At 40.9% G+C, this 14,129-nt stretch overlaps 1 protein-coding gene across 4 annotated transcripts in view; it reads left to right on the plus strand.

The window, feature by feature from the left end:
• Slc16a12 (solute carrier family 16 member 12) overlaps positions 1 to 2,884 on the plus strand; it is a 79,643-nt gene extending 76,759 nt beyond the window's left edge. For all 4 annotated transcript variants that reach the window (XM_003473554.5, XM_013156857.3, XM_063239480.1 and 1 more), the window contains one exon: positions 267 to 2,884. In XM_003473554.5, coding sequence (XP_003473602.2) covers positions 267 to 529 — 263 coding nt within the window. In that variant the 3' untranslated portion in view covers positions 530 to 2,884. The remainder of the gene's footprint in view (positions 1 to 266) is intronic.
• Positions 2,885 to 14,129: the final 11,245 nt, after the last annotated feature.

Genomic DNA, 14,129 nt, shown 5'->3' on the forward strand with positions numbered 1-14,129 from the left:
GACACATTGTATGGTTACTAAGTACAAGACATTCTTCTAACAACTTTACTTAAATAACAATCATTTTATTTTGGAAGTTGCCCTTAAAAAGCATTTGTCATTTGGTACATGTTATTTCTAGGCAACTTGGTTATTGTCTCAAAAGTATAATACTTGCCCTAGCAGTCTGCTGTCAGTATGCTTACAGATTATTAGATTTGAGTATGGGTAAGTACAATAATTGGGTTTTCAACTCAACAATATAATTTTGCTATTGTTTGTTGCAGGATGGCTGGTGGATACAACGAACAGCTACACTGCAGCCTTCCTTCTCTGTGGGTTTTCCATGATATTTAGTTCTGTGTTGCTTGCCCTGGCTAGATTTGTAAAGAGGATAAAAAAACCCCAGCTGCAGTTGCTTGCCAAAGAATCTGATCCCAAGCCGCAGCAATGGACCAATGGATCAGTGGCTTATTCTGTAACAAGAGAATTAGATCAGAAGGATGAAGGATTTGTGGCCGCAGCAGGGCCTGGTAACAACCTCACATGACCAACGGCCTTGAGCCTGTGAATTTTCAGGACTGAGGGAGGTGGGACCAATTCTTCATGTTTCTGAAGCATTTTATTTTGGCAGAAGTTCTGCTTTTCAAGGAAATTATTACTGTTGTTTTGTTAACATATTTATATGGGAAAAATAGCAAATAATAAAGAGTGCTGGACTAGCCTGGAGTTTCCTCTTTGGGGATTTGTACTCACAATAGACTTTGGTCTTCTGGGCAGTGGAGCATTGCTCCATTGAGAATATAAGGACATGGTTGATTTAATGAGTTGTACTTAGTGGAACTGGGCAGCAGCTTGTCCTCCCAAAGTCTACTCTTCGAGCCACTTTCCTCCACCCAAAAGCAAACAGAAACATTGGCATGCAGGGTTGCTTTCTCCATTCTGTTTGCAGTCAGTCTGGATATAGTGGTACAAGGTGAGGATTCTAGTCTTTTTCATGGCAGAGTTTCTCATTAGAGTGGTTAAGGAATACTTGAGATTTTTCCAAAAGTAATGGTTAATACAGAAAGAGACTTTTCTCCTTGTATCATCTAACCAACCTTTGCCTTTGCCAATGGCTAGATATCGCTTGGAGAGTCCAACAAATTACATGGCTGGAATGGATCTTAATGGGTGGCGGGTAAGATATTCTACTTGAAATAGTCCACTTGAAATGGAAAGCTCTTTTTCTTGGATTGTTTCCCCGCACTCATGTCTATCACTATTGCATAGTTACTCTGCAATTTAGCGGAGCACATTCAGCTGCAGGAACACCTCTCCAACTTTACTGAAATGTTGGTAATACCAATACTCTCGTGTTGTTTTCTCTTCCCCCAGAAACCTCTTATCTGAAGTGCAGACATGGTCCTATTGGGAACTAACAGTGTTGACAGCATTCCAGTTGGACAAGGATTAAATCCTTGAATCAGCAGATCGGTGGTGAGAGATTCTTTGCAGATCAGACATTAGGTTCATCATCACTCCCAAAAAGGTCTTGGGAGTTCTACCTGAAAAATACCATCTTGGAGATACCCTAAAACTGAGATTCTTTTCTCTCAGTATTCATGCTTGTTCCAACACATACTGCCCTTCATCTTTTTATGGACAATAATTAGAAACACAACTCACTGACTTAGTTTTTCATACTCCAGGACCCCATTTCTCTATGGTTAGGGTTCATTTCTGAGTTTTCAGTTTGAAGAGAGAGAGAGCAAGGAAAGAAAAGAGAAAGGCCAGGTCTGCCAGGCTTCTTGAAACCGTTTCAAATCCATAGAATGTTAATCTTGAATCTCAGATCATCTCACACATGCAAATAGGCGCAATTTATGGAGTTAAAAGGAGGATTTTACTTATCTAAGAATTTCAAACCCTAGCCTCCAGGAAATATTTTGAACCTAATAGCCATTTAATGTACTGAATCCCTAGAGATCTTACAGGTGCCATGCCAGAGAGGCTGGGAGGAAAAACAGAACGGTCCTGGGTTGGCTAAAGAATTCTCATTTAATAAAGAAATGATCTCCTAACAATCACATGTTAATGTTAATCCATTGCTTTCTAAATGAAATACTGACTTGATTTGATGAGAGAAAATCATAGTATTTGTAGGTTGTTTTTCAAAGACAGATTTGAATGTTATCTGTTTATCTATTTTGAGAATTAGTTTTTACACATTGCAACCTTAAAAAAAAGGAAAATATATGTGAAAAATCAAAGTTAAAATGAAGTTATATAGATTTGGAATAGTGCTTTACCTTAAATATCATTTCTTGAATCTTTAAGCATAAAGATTTTTTGAAGTATAGTTACAAATATTCTTATACATAGTTTTTCATAATGATGATCACAGTAATGATCTGCAATATAATTTCTTTAAAGTATTGTATTTATGAAAATGAGCAAAGTGATGAGAGGTTTTAAAGATTTTATTAAAACACAAGAGATATTTTAACTTTTTACATGCATAAATTTCCATTGTGCTTTCTCTCTTGGAGCAGCATTTTCAGAAAACTAGTAAGAAAAATGCAGGTCTTAGAGCCTACAATTTTGCCATTTACACAGAATTTTGCTGTTAATGTTTCATGTGCTTATACTGTTTGTTACAAAACTGAATTTGTGGAAATTGTGTCCTTTATGGGATCAAGACAAAGCTGTGGTAGAATGAGACTATATCTTAAATATTTTTTATACCACTGTAAATTTACCTTGGAACCTACTGGGTAGAAAAGCAGAATAAACGTCCTTACTACTGCAGACAGTGTGTACAATTGAGCCGTTTGTTCAGATTATAATTTCACTAATAAATCCGATATGTATGCTAATATTGTCCCTGCTACTTCAAAATCAAAATAAAGTGAGGTTATAGTTACGTGTTTGGGGCCATTTTTGTCTTGAACAAGGATTCTGGAGAGGATGATGTGTGAACCTGTCTAGAGTATATTGAGATGTCCTGGGATGATTTTACAAAACCTTTACTGAGTATGTCTTGTGTGCTACTGTGCTACGCACTTCGTATGTGTTGTCGTGTTTAATCTTTATTTTATATTATCACGAGCCACCAAGTCACACAGCTCAGTAGTCATGCACACTCCGTGACCTGAGTGTGAACCCTGTAAAACTGGGCTGCTATGGGATGAAGGCACCTGGGAAGGGCGTGGGATGCATACCTTGTCCTTAGAGTCTGACCTTTCAAAGTCTATCAGCAATGCTTTCCCAGTCAGGAGTTACTTTTGAACTAACTTTGCCCACGCCAGGGTGTTCTTGATCCTTACTATCCTGATTCCTGTAGGTCTAATTCTGAAATTGTTTATTGAAAGGAAATAGTGTTCTTTCAGTATAGACATCTGAATCTCTCATCTCACTTTTCAAAGTTCGGGTCTTTTAAAAATTTTTTTAACTCCACCAAACAGTAGATTTTTAAATAATTGTTACAAAAACAGCCATCAGTGACAGATGACTGTAATTTTACCCCCACAGGAAAGTTTAAAAATATTTGGTGGGGGCATGGGAAAATATTAAGTATTAACAAAAAGACTGATATTTAAGACAAAATATTTTATTGTGGAACTTTTCAAACATGCCTGGAAGTTCAAAGAATAAACTGAACTTAATGTACCCATCCCGCAGCATCTACAATTAACCGACCCATTATCTTGAAGCAATTTGAAAGGATTAATGTGACACATTTTCCTTCAGCTATGGAGGGGTAATTGAACTTGGGAAAACTAACCTGCTAACATTACCAGGAGCCATGGGTAGTTAGGGTAGCTTCTGTAACGAGCCAGGTCATTTACCAAGTGGATCAAGGCCCCTTTTTGCTGTCTCAGTTGGAGCTGCAGATTGAGACCTCCTCCTCCTCGCTTCTGCCCCTTTGTGCAATCTGAGCTTTAGGGCTGTGTTCAAAAGCACATTGAAGGCCATCCTTAAACTCATTAATGTTCTTCATTGTTTAAAAGTCAGAGATCTTTTTTAGGGGTTTGGAACCTAGATTTTGCCTAAAATTAAAATACCTTATTCTTGAGGCTGAAATTGACATTAAAAGTGTTAAAGTTAGCATTTTAAATTCAGTCCTTAAAATTTTTTTTTTCCTTATGAAAGTATTTCTTTTGTGATGATCATTTAGGTCTTTTCCCCCTGAAAAATATTCTGGTAGAACAGCTGGAGACCCTGATCCTGGACTGGTCATTATTCCTGAAGAGCTGGTTTTTGCAACTGGGCCCAGAGGAAGGTCTCCGTGTGGGTCATAGTGGGGAAAAGCCTAGAAGTAAGAAAGAGGGAGGTGGGCGGCCTCTTTGTTCCAGGAGACACCCAAGGCCCCTGGGTCTCTAAATTTGCCAGTCTCTACCCAAGAAGAGATGGAAGACTTCAGATATATGATTAAGTTTTTAAAGTTCAGTCAGGGAAGAACATGTTTCTCAAAACCACAGTGCTTACAGGTCTGGTATAAGCGTTCACACTGGGACAGGACTTGGGAGATTGTACCAGGGGACGCTCCTCTCTGTTGGACACGCTTCCCTGAAAACTCTAAGCACCAAGCCTCCCCTCTGCCCTCACTGTGGGGCCTTTGATCTGCTGCAGACTCACTTCTCCTTCCCGAGTCAGTGGGCTTCATAGAGACCGTCTTTAATGACCTCACCTGTCTAAGTCACACATTCTCACACCTGCATTACTTGCATAGCACCCTCTTCCTTTCCTGCAAAGAACCTAACGATAATTACTCATTTGTGTATTTAAAATTTCATCTCCCCACCCCTAAACCTCAAATTTTTGAGGATAAGAATCATGTTGACTTAATCAGTGTCACATAATAGACACTCAGCAGATAATTTGGTGAATGAATAAGTGGATGAGAACTAATGAAGATGAACTTAAAAGCTGCTAAAAGGAATTGTGACACAAAGGTGAGTGGGGGCCAGGTTTGTGTGAAGTTGCTCTTAATAAACAGGCTATATTATTCCAAATTCAGTAAGTCTTGGCAGAATGCCTTTGAGGGGTGTTGTTGAACACTCTGGGGCAGGTTTGGGAAAAGGAAGGAAAGGGGTGAAGAGAATAGTGGGCAGAAAGTTATGATATAAAGATATTATGTAACCACAGTCTTCAGTTTAAGCCCTCACTGTAGAAATGATTCTACAGTGTTCAACTAAGTCAAAAGATAAAATAGCTCCGCTTTGTACAAATGAGTAGAAGCCTGGGGAAGGGGCACAGCTCACAGAGAACCTCCACATCAGAAAAGGTGGGTCACACCCCCACACTTCAGGGTGTTGTCCATAAGCAGCACCTGGGGCCTTCTAGGTGAACTGCCAGGCTTGGTCAGGTAGATGCCTTTAACTGGAGTTGTTTCCAGCCCCATGTTTGGCTTCTAAAGAAGAGTCCTACTGAGAACTGGCATGCTGGCAGGAGTTTTAAAGAGATGGGACGAGGAGTTAACCAACCAAATATTTATTAAACACCTTACTGGAATTTGACATGAACACACACAGTGCCCACTTCATGATGTCAAAGTTTACTGCTTAGTTGGTAAAGTGAATCTGACTCTTACTTTGTCCTGGATGAGATCGCTGGAAAGTCATCAAACACTGATCTGAGCTTAAGGGTGCAGCGCTCTGGGTCAGGAGAGGAAGAATTGTCCGCTGGAAAAATGCAAAGCTGGTCCCAAGAATCCTAAAATGGGGCTGGGAGTAGGCATCAGCCCCAACGCTCTTCACGATTGCAGTTGGGAGTGGAACCTAGGGTGTGGGGCAGCCACTGTGTGCCATGATCTGAGGTGGCAGCAGGCAGTGCTCCCGGCCAGTGTAGAACCAGGGACGAGCTGGGGAAGTGTAAACAGGGCTGGAATTTGAGGGGTTGCTGGATTATGGGGCTTGTATTTGGTTTCTCTAAATCAAAAGAAGGAATTTTCAGAACAAGGGTTATCCTTCAGTACTCACCTTTCAAATCTCAAAAGGAAACATTTGTAAACTTTCTTTTCTCTACAGCTTGGAAAACAGAAAAGTAGTTTTAGACTGAGATGTTATGCAGCACTGCCATCTGCTGGAACTAATGATTGCAAGAGGTTGCAGCTGTCCTAGTAAGTAATAGAAAAATAAAAGAGAACAGAGAGACAGAGACAGAGACAGAGAGAGAGAGAGAGAGAGAGAGAGAGAGAGAGAGAGAGAGAGAGAAGTGGTTGAGGGTCTTCTCTCCTTTCCCTGCTTTTCTCTCCTCCCTACATTCCTTCCTCTCTTCCCTCTCCCTCTGTACCCCCACTTTCTGAAATATAGGGAGTATCTGATATTAAGTTGCACATTCTTCTATTTCCTGAAACCCTCTCAAGAAAGGAATTTATATGTAAATGACCTGTGAATCAGTCTTAATTTTGGTGTTTGTTTATATTGTTCTCTGTTCTGGGGAGACTTCGGGAATTGACCTGGTTCCTAAAAGGGAAAACATCTGGAAGGCATGATTGAACCAAGTTAACATAACTGAATTAGGAGCTCAGAGCCGCTTTTCAAAGTCTGTCTTGGCTGCTGAAGGCAGACTCAGGAAATGTTAATTGTATAGCGTTTCCTCAAACCTCTCAAGTAGGTTGCTTCTTTCTTGAGGAATTTACTGTGAGAGAGAAGCTCCTGCTTTAGAGCAAATCCCTTGATTCTTGCATTATTCTCTCCATACATTCCAGAAACATTTTAATGCAAGAGTCAAAACTGAGTAGTTTTCTTTCATTTTCCCTTCTGGGGAGCATTGGGGCTTTGTGTCAAATTGCTGGTCACCTGCGATTGCAGCATGTTAGAGTCAGTGCGGTTCTCTAGAATCTCTCAGTCTGAGAGAAGAGTTGCTCCTGCCTGCCAACATTTTTCACCCCATAGTTTAAGAGTATTTAGAAAATGTTATAGAGCGGGTAAGTAGTGGATTCTAGAATCAGGCATCCAAGGTTTAAATCCCTTTCTTCTCACTAGGTAAATGATCTTGGGTTTATTTAATGGCAATAAATTCTGAAGTACTCATTTAAAAAGGAAATTGTAAAAATGCCTATTTAGAGAGGTTTCATAAGGATAGTATAAGCTTACTATATCTCCTACACTTAGAGAGCAGCTGGCAGAATTAACTGTGACTCTTAAACTCGCAGTGCATAGTACATTTAGCGTCTAATCCATGCTAGTTGTTGAGTTTTCTGTGTTTTCCCAGAAGGTTGGCATTTCCAGAATTTACAGAGCTTCACAAATTCTTTGGTTACTGGGCTGAGTTGTTACCATCAAAGGCACTGAGAATCCTAGTTCATCTCATTATGGAGGAACCTCTCAATTTAGAGTAGTCATGGCATTTCTGTACATATTTTTGGCAGATACTAGTTTTTCTTCTCTTAAAGTGAAAGACAACAAAAGTTTTAGTGAACTAACTTGTCTGAGTAAATCTGACACTGCCAGAGAAGCAGGTTACTGTGGTTGGGGTATGTTATGATGTAGATTCAGACTGTACCCCCCCAAACTCTCACGTTCTCAGCAAGGGCTTTTAGAAGGTAATTGGCTCATAAGGACACTATACCCATCAGTACGTCGATCCACGGATGAATCCGTAGTTGAATGTGCTGTTGGAGCTGGGTTCTGGTCTAAAGAAGTGGTTCACTAGAGGTAACCTGCAGGATGTATCTCCCTCTTGGGCTTCTCACTTCTGCCTCACATATCCCATGATGTGAGACTCAAAGGCTCCATGCATTCCTGAAAACTAGTAATACAGCTCCAAAAGATCCTAAAAGTTTAGTATTGTTATAGTTATTATTCTAATAAGTATATAGTTGTAGAGTAACTACAGAGTGACGCTATAGTTATAGTAACTCTACAGTAATAGAGTGACTTAGAAAGCAAAAGGCAGTGAGACAGGGCTAGGTCCTGGAAACACCCAGAGCAGAAGCCCAGACACCTTGCAACTATGGGAGAGACAAACACCTCCTGCTATTTGCCAAGCCTCGACACAAAAGATCCAGCAAATGCATCCATATCCTAAGGACTGATATTTAAATAGTTCTCTATCATCATGAGGAAATCAGCAATCACCATTCAAACCCCCAGGGAAGAGTGGCTGATTTCTAAGAATGCCCATTTTCTACTTGACTGGCTTCCCCACTGGTCCCCAATGTAATCGATTTTAATTGAACAATTAATCTTATTGATAACCACAGTTCTGTCCCACCTTATGCCCATCTGCCTTGTATCTCCTTAAACCTGTCTCACGCCCTGATTTTACTCTATAAAAGTCCCTAGAAAAGAAAGAGTTCCCTGGCAACCTGCTCAGGACCCCTTCTGTCTCTCTCAGACAGAAGCTTTCTTTCTCTCAATAAACATATTCCGTTCTTAACCTCCATTGTTCTTAAAATTCATTCTTCAATTTTAGAGAACACAAACTTGTACCGGACATAAAATGTTGGGAATTTCATTGCCCTATATCAGTATCATATGCAATACTTAGTGGTATTTTTCATAACTGGACTGTAAGGTACTGGACCATGGACGAGATCCTATAGCCCACAATGGTACACTGTGTAGGGTGAGATGCATGGTAGTGCTAACTCTGACTCCTGCATGTAACACTCAGTAAGTGAAACTGAAACTGCTATGAATAAGATATTGTATGTGCTTGTGTAAAGAACATATAAAAAGTTGTTTTATTATACAAATTATATTACGTGTTATATATGCAGCCCAAGACAATTTGCACTTAGTGCAGCCCAGGAAAGCCAAAAGGGTGGACACCCATGGTATAGATCAGCTGAAATGAAGCACTAAATACAACCAAGAAGCAAAATACTTTGAAAAAACCAACTACTCCAGTACAAGATGTAAAAGATGTCCTTCAAAATGGCCTGGGTGAAAAATCTTAAGCACAAAAATAAGTACCAAATGGATATTTTGATTTTGGTTATATTAATGGAAGTATTGCTCATTGAAAAAAGAAGGAATCACTCTACAAACATTCTAAACCTCACTTTGGATGTTGCATTAAATCGGGATAAACAGCTCAGCAGCATAAAGGCTTGCCACGCAAGTACAAGGTCATGAGTTCAATTGCTGATAAAAACAAATTAGGATGAACATAATTTGGAAAGATTCACAGTGACTCTAATGAGGAGGAGACAGGAAAGTCCAGTGGGCAAAGACTGAATGGCAATGCAATATTTAATTTAAAAGGTGTCTCACAGGACAGAGGACACAGTCGTCTTCAAATAAGTTAAGATCGATAAGGTCAACATTTGGGTTTTGGCTCTGTGGAATCATTTTACTTCCGATAATACTGCAAGATACATATTTGGCCAACCCATTCCTCTGGAACACAGCAGTGCCCCTGGATTATTAAACATGTCAGTCATTAGTTTCCCATTTCTGCTTGGGTAATTCTGAGCTAGATTGTTTGCCATCTGAAGTCTTAGTTCTAACTAATACACAAATCACCTTTTAAAAGGAGACCTCTGAAGTCCCCCAAAACAAACAGACTAAAATGTGTTAATACTGACTAAAAAGTCTTCAGTTAAAGGGAAGGAATTTATAAGAATAAGAGCTAGGGGATGGGGGTTTAGCTCAGCAGCATAAACACCTGCCTTGCAAGCAGGCGGTCGTGAGTTCAATCCCCGGTACCGATAAAAATGAAAAACACACACACACACACACACACACACACAAAAAAAAAAAAAAAAAAAAAAAAAGAGCTATCTAAAGATGAACTGATTAATGGAAATAATTCTAGCTTCAAACTGATAAAGATCTCTTTAAACCTCAAGTCTATGAAATTGTCTCTAAACAGTTAAATATTTTAGAATGGCAAGCACAATTAGTGTTTGCTTTGTTTTGGTTTGGTTTTTTTGTAGCAGGAATTCAACTCACAACCTGGCACCTGCTAGCCAGGTGCTTCACTACTGAACTATCCCAGCCCTAGTGATAAAGTTTAAAATTACTATGGATATTTATTTTTGTTAATAAGCCTGTATTTTCATATATTGGTCCCATATGTTTAGTATAATTTCTTATACATTTCAATGTGTTAATGGTTAGTGAATTCAGTAGGCCTTAAAGCTTATCATTGTTTTAAATAAAAGGCTTAAAGTTGTCTCTTTAGTTTAATAGTATGACTGTATTTTACTGTACAGGAAGGACCTACTTGTTAATTGCTGTACACTAGCAAAAAGAGCTTCTTTATGTTTGTGTTATGCCTAAGTTATATGACCAAAGTCCCTATAACCTGCCCTGCACTGTTCTGTATGCATTTTTTCCCCTCTGGGTGACCTAATTGATATGTTAATAATACTCCTCTCTGTAAAGAATTGTAAATCCCTGGGAACCTGACCTAATTGATATGTTAACCATTGCTGCCCTCTACAAATAACAGACGTTGTGCTAAAATAAATTGACAAAGGATTGTTAATTCCTGCTAGACTTCTCTGTCCTCTGCAAAGGGAAACAAAGGTTTTCCTTATTCCTTAGCAGATTTCCTGATCCCTGCCCATAACCCCTTACTTTGTAAACTGTGCTTCCTACAAAAAGTCTGGAAAGTTTTGAGGGAGACACACAGCTTTTGCAAACTCCAACTGCACTGTGTCACTGGGCCCAGGATAAAATAAATCAGCGCTGCTTTTTTCAAAAAAACATGTCTTGCCCCATTTTTGGACTCGAGGTGGGGGACTCTGGGGGGCTCATTTGTGGATTACAAGAGTAATATGGCATTTATTTCATTATTATCAGTGAGCAAAATGACCAGCATTTGCGAGGAAACATCCTAAAATATTTAAAAGGCACAATATCAACCTAAAGATCATTCTCCTTCCTAGAGAGATAAACAAATGAGCAACTATTTAAGTAAAAATAAAAATGACTTAAAAATTTAACGCAGCAGATACATTGCATTGTATATGTGCTGGGAGCCACTGAAGCTGGAAATTGAACACACATGCAAGGTTGCTGCATGGCTGGGGCAAGATAAGAATGGCTGAGGATACCTGGCTCCAACTCCAATTAACTAAATAAAGAATGTAGCTGCAGGCACCTCACCGCTGTAGTGAAATGCAACACGGAGATCTTCTTCTAAGATGCTTTTCCTTGTTAACATAATTATTATTTGCAAAGTCGTTGAACCACTCCCAAGGTCTGTTCACTTTCCTGCATTATTTCAAAAAAAAAAAAAATGAAAACAGGCTGGGCAGAGGCATTTCTTGTCTTAGCCACCAGAGTCTCTGAACTCTGCAGAGGATTTTGATCCTCCTGGAGCCCTAAAATCATACCACTTACCTCACTTACTTTAAGCCTTTGCAGTACACTCATTTGGGATATTGGAGAGCTAGGCCAGGTCCCCGATAAATGTTGCCTTGAAAAAGGACCTGAAATCCTGGGACTAGGAATTTTAGCCTGAATGAGGAAGTCCACCCTGAGCGGGAAGTCTGATATGGAAAGCCTGGATAAGGATGAAGTCTTCACAGGATGAAAAACCTGGCAGGGAACACTGCGAAGAGAGGAAGAACAAGGGTGAGAGTGAGTCTTTCTGCTGTGAATAAGCTTTTTTATCCAGGAGTAAAAATAGGTCCAGGGATATAACTCAGTGACACAAGTGCCTGCCTAGCAAGCACGAGGTCCTCAGTTTGTTTTCTAGAAACAACCACAAAAACAAGCAAAAACTTTCAGCTGAGGAGCAAAGGTATTAAGGGCCTTTCCAAAGCCTACTTATGAGAGAGTTAACTAGTTGACTCCCTAGCTGCCACCCCCCGAGCTATGAAACAGAGCAGGAAGGAATGTCTTACTCCTTAACTCCCTCAGAGATACTAGAACAGGACAGAAAGGAATGCTCCTGCTAGTCATTAACCACAAGATGTTCTGTTTCAGCAAAGATAAGTAAAAGAATGTTCTGTTTAAACAAGACCGAGTTGTACCTGGCACTCTGAGATCAGGCCAGGACCCTCAGTCTCCATGGTTACTCAGCCCCAGACCCCTCGAATCAGCCTCTGCCAAGTCCTGCGCCATTCAAAATTAACCAATTCAATCTGCTTCTGTAAACCTGCTTGCTTCCCGCTTGTGCCCTTAAAAACCCTGCACAAATTCCCCTCGGTGCCCTCCGCACTCGTTTGCCTGGGGGACCCCATGCGCATGGAAATAAACTTTTGTGCCTCACCAAGAGCTGAGTCCTTGGGGTCTTCTTCCCTGCGATGTTGGCCCTTACACTTAAACACTCAGGGGTTTATGTGCCAAAGAAAGACCTAGCAATTGATAGAACTGTGGGGGCAGGAGGGGCGCGGCTGAAAAGATAAGAAGTATAAAATATAAATAACCTTTATTTTGGGAATGCGGGGAGAGACACCCCTGACCCCCTGGATGTGGCATCTCCAACCCGGGGCCAGCGATCTCTCCCTGGAACACGTGGAGAGAGGCACATAAGTAGCCTCTGCTTGGGGTGGAACCTAAGGGGGGCATTAGGGATGCACAGGGACCCCATTGGTCTCTGTTTGGCGCCTGGGGCAGATTCCTAAGGGGAGGGGGAGATAGGAGCTCCTTGGCTTTACCGGCTATAGTATCTGGCCTGGGCCAAAACCCTGTCAGCAATAATGTTAAAAGCGGTAACCAAATACAATCCATGGTTTCCTTAGACAGGCACTATAGATATTGATAATTGGGGATGAGTTGGAAAAAATCTTAAAGGCACGTAGCCCAGGAAAAATCATTTCTCTTGAGATGTTCTCAGTTTGGAACCCAGTTCATTCAGTTGTGAGTCTGGTAGAGAGCCCCAGGCACAGCTTCTGATTCAGACACTGACTGCAGCAGGAAGAAACAGAGGGCCTGGGACACTCCTCATTTGCATGCAGCAGGGGAGAGGAGTGAACAGGGAGTGAAGACACACAGGCTGGAGAGAAGCCAAAGGGACAAACAGGCTTAAGAGAATTCAGAGGGAAAATCTGTTCACAAGAATCCAAATAGGGGAAAAAGTATCATTTTACCAGCTGTTAGGCATGGGACAAAAACATTTTAAAGAATCACAATGTATACGGAACTCTTTGTTGTACTGAATCTAGTATTTACTCTTCTTCTGTGGAGTTTGATTAAGAAGTGTCTGGATGATTATGGACTTATTGGGATGGCCACCAGGAAACTGGCTTGGAGCAATATTTTAAAATCAAGTCCCAAGCAGGAGAGGGAACCTGGAGCTTGGCCCAGACAGTGGAGGTGAAGAAACAATGTTGCTTGTTTGAAATCAAGGTTATGATTCAATCTACTGAAAACACTGTTCAAGTCTCCCTAGATTCCTGCAATATTCAATTGGTTATTCTTCTCTTGAAAAAAAATGGAAAATCTATAAATAAAGAAAGGATACCTAAGGATTTTGGATTTTCTGATACTTATTGGGCTCAACAGATTAAGCAAGATCACCTTCAACTAAAATTGATAATTAAAGAAAAAGCATTTAAAGGGCTTTTAGAAACAGGAACAAATGCTCCAGTTATTGCCCAGTGCCATCAACCTGTGGCCCGCGGCCTCTGGGTGTGACAACTATAGCTGTACAGGTGTGAGCGATGTTTCTCACCCTGGTAAAAGTGCTCAAGTGATTCAACCTGGAAGGATGCAAAGAGTGCCTTTAACTGACTTGCTTTTGATCAATTTTATCATCAATTTAGAATTGCACCCACAAGTGTGTGGAGGAAAAATCTTTCAATGGGTGAGAGAATCCTCCCTAGATTTGATTGCTAGCCATAAAGGTCTGAAACCATTTCACGATTTTGCCTCTAAAAGTACGTATAAATAAATGGCAAAAGGCACAGAGCACTTTCCCTCGGCCTGGCCCGGCCTGGCCTGTGAGGCAGGATCAGCACTGCGGAGCTGGGGTTTGCAGCCCTGCCTCCCATGTGCTGAGGAGTGAACACTAGGGCCTGCCAAGCCTTTCAGTGGCTGGCCTGCTACTGGCAGCACTGCAGCCCTGGGCCCGGGGCCAGAAAGGCGGGACATGGTTTCGGGGAGGTGGGACAGGGCTCTGGCCTGCCCAAGCCATGTCAGTTTTTCCCATCACCTGCGAGCAACAACATCAAGGCCCCCAGGCCAGAGCAGGGGCACAACCCATATGTAGTGATGGCAGGAGAGAGCCCAAGGTGTCGAAATACCAAGTTTTATTTTTTT

This window comes from Cavia porcellus, unplaced genomic scaffold (genome assembly GCF_034190915.1).
Source record: "Cavia porcellus strain 051 isolate PalLab524CR breed Dunkin Hartley unplaced genomic scaffold, mCavPor4.1 scaffold_28, whole genome shotgun sequence".
In the NCBI taxonomy this organism is placed as follows: Eukaryota; Metazoa; Chordata; class Mammalia; order Rodentia; family Caviidae; genus Cavia; species Cavia porcellus.